This window comes from Quercus lobata, chromosome 4, assembly GCF_001633185.2.
Source record: "Quercus lobata isolate SW786 chromosome 4, ValleyOak3.0 Primary Assembly, whole genome shotgun sequence".
Classification (NCBI taxonomy): Eukaryota; Viridiplantae; Streptophyta; class Magnoliopsida; order Fagales; family Fagaceae; genus Quercus; species Quercus lobata.
In genome coordinates, this window is record NC_044907.1 from 25,238,252 (window position 1) to 25,243,876 (window position 5,625).

Sequence of the window (5,625 nt, forward strand, 5' to 3'; positions counted from 1 at the left end):
ATTTTTGGCAGCAAACAAAACCCTCAATCATCTCATATTTCTTTAGAAAAATAGTCAGCCACACCTTCCCCTGTTTTGTAGAACATACATAGCAGCTTGCGGCATCAATTCCTTTGTTTTTGTCTCTCCTTTTTCACACTAATCATCTTTAGCTACTTTCTTTTTTAGAGTTCTAAGACTATCAAAATTCTGCATATATGATATTATTTAAAAACAATAAAACATATATTACTTTGAAACTTTAGCTTCTCTGTTTTTTCTGAAAATTTTCTCTTGGTCATTTGTGACGAGTTCGAAACTCTGTTTGTGAGTGCACATTAACAAAGTTGCCATTGTATCCTGGAGAGTGACCGCCTGAGCCATTTGCATCAACGGATTCATTCTAGTGGAGGTGAAATCACTTCTTAAGGATAGCAGATTTAGTTTCGTTCCTCGGCGATAAGTTTTACTTAATCCTTAATTTTATATGCTTTTACACTTGTCTATTTTGCTTATAAGTTAATTTGAGCATATCTTGTATTATTGGGAAAAATTTGTAGAAAAATATCTTTTTGGAAAAATATTAGCAAAAAAGCATGTGGAGGAAACATTTTAGTTAGTTAGACTGTTTTTTAAAAAATAAAAATAAAAATGGAACTCGAGTTCTGTACGAATGGAACTTGAGTTTCTTAAACTCGATTTTTAAAAACAGTCCAACTAACTAAAATGTTTCATCCGCATGCTATGTAGCAAAATTTTTCTAAAAATCTACCATTTGGCAAATTTTGCTTGTTTTATTGATATATTATTGATATTACTTTGTAACTTTGTTAATCAATTTGGACAATTTTCCAAACTATACTTCCAACATATAGTTGGAGGTCATTGTAATGCATAGTTTTTAAAAACATTAGTGATACTCACTTGGATTGATAATTCCTTCACGAAGCGTCACCAGTAAAAACAATGAGAGCGCAAAAACGAAATTGGATAGCAAATTCAGTCTGAAAGAAAACCATTCCATTGCTAACACACTATGAAACCATGGCCTTGAGGGGTTGTCGACAAGACCAACGTTTCCATTGATAAAACGGTCTTCTTGATCAAAAGCATGGATTGTTGCAGCTCTTGATAGTGATTCTGCAAAGTGGTGGAGGATTGGTGCTCGTTGTATACCTGCTAAGCGGGCCAGTTCTCTTGCTGTTCGTATGTAATATTGCTGAAGTAATCACAATTCATTATTGATCAGCATCCATAAAATGGGAGCAATTCATTCACACACAGACACACAGAGAGTTAGGGAGGGAAGGGGGGAGGGACCTGCTGTTCTGAAGCTACTTAACAGTAAATATACGGTACTTCTCTTTTTGTAGCATTAGAAATTAACTCAATGGATCATTAAGTTATTGTGTTTTCAAGACATAATTTTGTTTCTTGCAGCACAGTTCTTGTTAACATTATGAGTTTTCAAATGCTTTAGAAATCAAAATTGTTATTTACAAATATTAAGTAATCATCTCTAGATAGTATATAGATAAGGTACAAGAAGTGTCTTACCTGATACCAGATGCAGATTGCAGTTACTGGAATGAAAATGACAAATACTTCCCATGCCACCTGAGACATCACTGCAATAGTTGCTAGCATCTGTATTATTGAGAAAGCACACCATGCTAATTTTATTGCCAATTCTAATTCTAACACACTTTGATCTGTAGATGCCTGCAGAGGTAAGTACATAGGCCCATAGTCGAAGTCAGTAGGTTTTTCCCTTCATTAATTCATTTTATTTTCTATAGGATATTTATCCTCTAAAATTCTACATGTTTTTAACATCATGTTTAACTTTTAATTGATCTGAACATGCTTAAATTTCCTTATTCTGGTTGTTGTATATAACCCTTTCAAGTTTTTGTTAGTTGCAAATGCAAATTGTTTTTGTCTAGAACATCTTAGTGTTTAAAAAAAAAGAAATTGTGATATATGTACTAATTGCATAGATTCAGCCATATTAATTATACCACTAGTAACACCAATGTATAAATTCAATTGAAAAAACATAAACTGTGTCTAAGTTGAAGTTACCCAGTTTAAGATTCTTCCAAATGGGGTTGAATCAAAAAATGCCATTGGTGCCCGGAATATACTATGCAACATGTTTGTGAAAAGCTTTTGTGATGTCCAAATTCCTGCTTTTACTAGTAGTATGGCTCTCACGAACATGCAAAGTGAACTTCCAAGAGCAAGTACTACATAAACAAGCAATATGAAGTTCATTGCCAATTTTGGTTTAGTCTCACTTGTGGGAGGTGAAGCCCATGCCCTCAAGTAGTTACTTGCTACTTGTAATACTTGATCTGATAAATGTGCCAAAAGGATGAATGGAACCAGGGCACTGCCTTTCACAATGGTCATATAAGACCAGTAAACTTCTTTTCCGATGCTTCCTTTCTCTCTTTCTTCATCTTGCACCAATTTACCTCCTTTTTCTGTAATTTCAAAAGAGAGATTATGCTCTGAGTCATGTTGTGTGCGTAGAAGTTCTGCATTTAAAGTTGAATCTATGTTGGATTCATCATCAGCTATAGGGCTTTGAGATGTTCTACTTGAATTTTCAACTGAGAGGATTAAGTCTAGAGCCTGGCTATGAGCACCAACCAAATCCTCAAATCCTATTTTTTGCTTCAAAAGTTCATCTAATTGTCCAGCTTGTACAATTCTTCCATTTTGCATCACCTGTTGAAATTTATGTCAGTTACAGTCTGATGAACTACAATCCTCAGCATTGTAGCAAAGTCTTGAGATTTTGGAAGTCCTAGTTCTTGAATATCAGGAAAATTATCAGATTATCAAGTAATCTTGGAATTATAACATATTCTTTTTTTTTTTCCTAACTTCTTTGTTTTTTTCAACCTCTAAAAACTATCCTAAAAAAATATTGTATATCAGTCACTTTTAATTTCCCATCCTTTTATCTACTTAAATGACTAAGTTACAAGAAGAGCTGTGAAGTCATGCTTAATAGAATTAGGTCTGCTGCTGGAAGAAACTCAACTTGGTGGGTAACAAAAAGTATAGTCTTGTCTTTAAGAATCCCCATTAGGCATTCCTGCAAAAAGTACAAGAAACAATAATCAATGTTGGAAGTAGGAGAGTGGATGAGCTTTTTAGTTATAGGACCTAATTAAGAGACATTCTCATATTCTAGTTACTAACCTCAAAGAGTTGGGTTCCTGTATGAGCATCAACAGCACTGAAAGGATCATCAAGTAAATATATATCAGCGTCCTGGTAAGCTGCTCGAGCAATCTGTATCCTTTGCTTCTGTCCTCCACTCATATTTATCCCTCTTTCAGCAATCTCTGTTAGATCACCACAGGGGAAAAGTTCAAAATCCTTTGTCACAGCACATGCTTTAACTGTTCTGTTATACTTAGCATTCTCATACTGATTCCCAAATAGAATATTCTCCCTGATATTTCCTGACAGTATCCATGCAGACTGAGGCACATAAGCCTATGTACCACTGATCTTCACTGTCCCTGACAGCTTTTCTATATCTCCAAGCACACATGAGAGCAGGCTTGACTTCCCTGATCCCACAGTCCCACATATTGCCACTTTCATTCCCCTCTTCACTTTTAACTGAATTCCTTCTAGAGTTGGATTCCTTGACTCAGGATCCCAGCTAAATCTCCCACCATCAATCTCAATGTCAAATTTAGTTTGATCTTTTGGAATATACTCAATGGCATCCTATTGAATTTCATCCTCCTGGAGGTAGGAGGTAATTCTATCAGCTGAGACTTTTGCCTGTGCAATCGCAATCAGTAAGTCAGGCAGGTCTTCAATAGGGCGTTGTAGCATTCGGAAGGTGGCCAAAGCAGATAAGACTCTTCCTGCTGTGAGTTCAACCCCCATTAGCATACATGCCCCAAAAGTTACCATAGAGATAAATGCAGGTGATCCCCAGAAGATAAAAGATGAAAGTGCTGACAGTCTTGGTGATTTCCATAACCAACCATACTTTATTGTCCACGAGCTTTCTAACCTTTGAAGGAATTCACTGTCCCATGCTTGAAGTTTAATAGTCTTCATATTTTGAAGAACTTCTGAAGTGGCTTTCATCCTATTGTCCTTGGCTTCCATGATCTTAGATTGGTATCTCTTCTGGACTCTTGTAATGGTTATATTGCAAGCCATAACTATTAAAGTTGTGGCTAATGCAGCAAATGACCCCAAACCTAGATTTGTATGTAGAATGTAGATTGCTAAGGATATTTGTACTGGAAACATCCATATTATGTTTAAGTACCAAATGAAGTCTATGATTCTTCGGATATCTACACTCATATAGTTGATGATCTCTCTGATAGTGTGGTTTTGGAGGGATGGACTTGACAGGAGTAAGCCTTTCTTGTATATGCGAGATATCAAAGCAGCTTTAAGGCGAAGGCCTAGCTGGCGTGCCCCAAAAATCCATTGCCTCTGTGCTATTGTCTCAACAACATTGGCAACTAAAAAGGCTAGGGCCAGAAGGTACCCAGTCTCTAAACTCTTGGTGCTCTTCTCAGTTAGGAAATGTACAAAGTCATTGATGAGGTATGGGCCAACACAAGATGCTACAGCACTTATCACTGCAAACAATGCATTGATTGCTACTTTCTTCCTGATAAACAAAAGATTGCCTTATAGATGGATGCATTTGTAATTCCATCTCTCTCCTTAACTTGTTTCAGACTCTCGTCAAAGGAATGGGAGAGAAATCTTGCTGAGTCCTTGATATCAATATCTGGAATTTCCTCCTGTTCGAGGGGTTTTTTAAATCCAACAGCAAAGAGTGGATTGAGCCAAGAGAAGGTTATGAGTTGGACAAGAGTAGCTTTGCTGTATAACGATATCCTCTTGTATTCTGAATGTTCATCAGTTTTTCCATTGAGAAGTGGTTCAGCAATGCCATTGGGGACACTAAAGATGATGCCTGTCTTCCCTCAGATTGAAAAGGCCAAGAGGCATGTAGAAGCAAGCAGGCCAAGGTAGTCTGCATAATCGCTTACTCCAAGTTTTCCACTGTTTATAACTCTGAAATGGGTATCAAGAGCTGTGCAGATAATCGACAACAAGAAGCTGCAAAGCCACCATGCTCTTAGTAACCAGGGGAACATGATGTACTTTTTATTTGGGAATATGTATTCAGTAACAATTGTAGTTGCCCATGATAGCACTTGCATAATTTCTGAGGAAAAAGCTCGTGCTTTAGAGTTGCATTGAGTTCCACTACCCTTTAGCAGCATCATTAGCATTAGGAAGTTAGTCCCCAGTAGTAAACTGGAGCAAATTATGCTGGCTATGTAGCCAATGCTGAATTGTTTTCTGATGAGATATTTGTCTATGCCTCTGTCCATAAATTTTGTTCGTGCAAGATTTACCAAAAATACTACATAGAACCCAAGTTGTACAACAATGCTGGCATGCTCCCACAAACATGGCGAGTTTCGGCCATGCTGTCCGAAATTGAAGAATTTTTTCTGTCAAATGTCATGAAACAGGTTTCAAATACCAAACTTGGGTAGAATGATAAAGATTAAATGTGAAGTCTAAATGTAATATACAGTACCATCAATGAGGATATAATTGTAACATTTT

General features: G+C 36.6%; 1 protein-coding gene across 1 annotated transcript; it reads right to left on the bottom strand.

Annotated features, from left to right (window-relative positions):
• Positions 1 to 889: 889 nt before the first annotated feature.
• Positions 890 to 5,026, bottom strand: LOC115984897 (ABC transporter C family member 9-like). Its single transcript, XM_031107887.1, has 8 exons — positions 4,854 to 5,026; positions 3,793 to 4,648; positions 3,504 to 3,735; positions 3,196 to 3,461; positions 3,035 to 3,088; positions 2,065 to 2,715; positions 1,537 to 1,701; positions 890 to 1,198 (listed from the first exon to the last, which is right to left on the bottom strand). The coding sequence occupies exons 1-8, from the start codon at positions 5,024 to 5,026 to the stop codon at positions 890 to 892; spliced, it is 2,706 nt and encodes a 901-aa protein (XP_030963747.1).
• Positions 5,027 to 5,625: the final 599 nt, after the last annotated feature.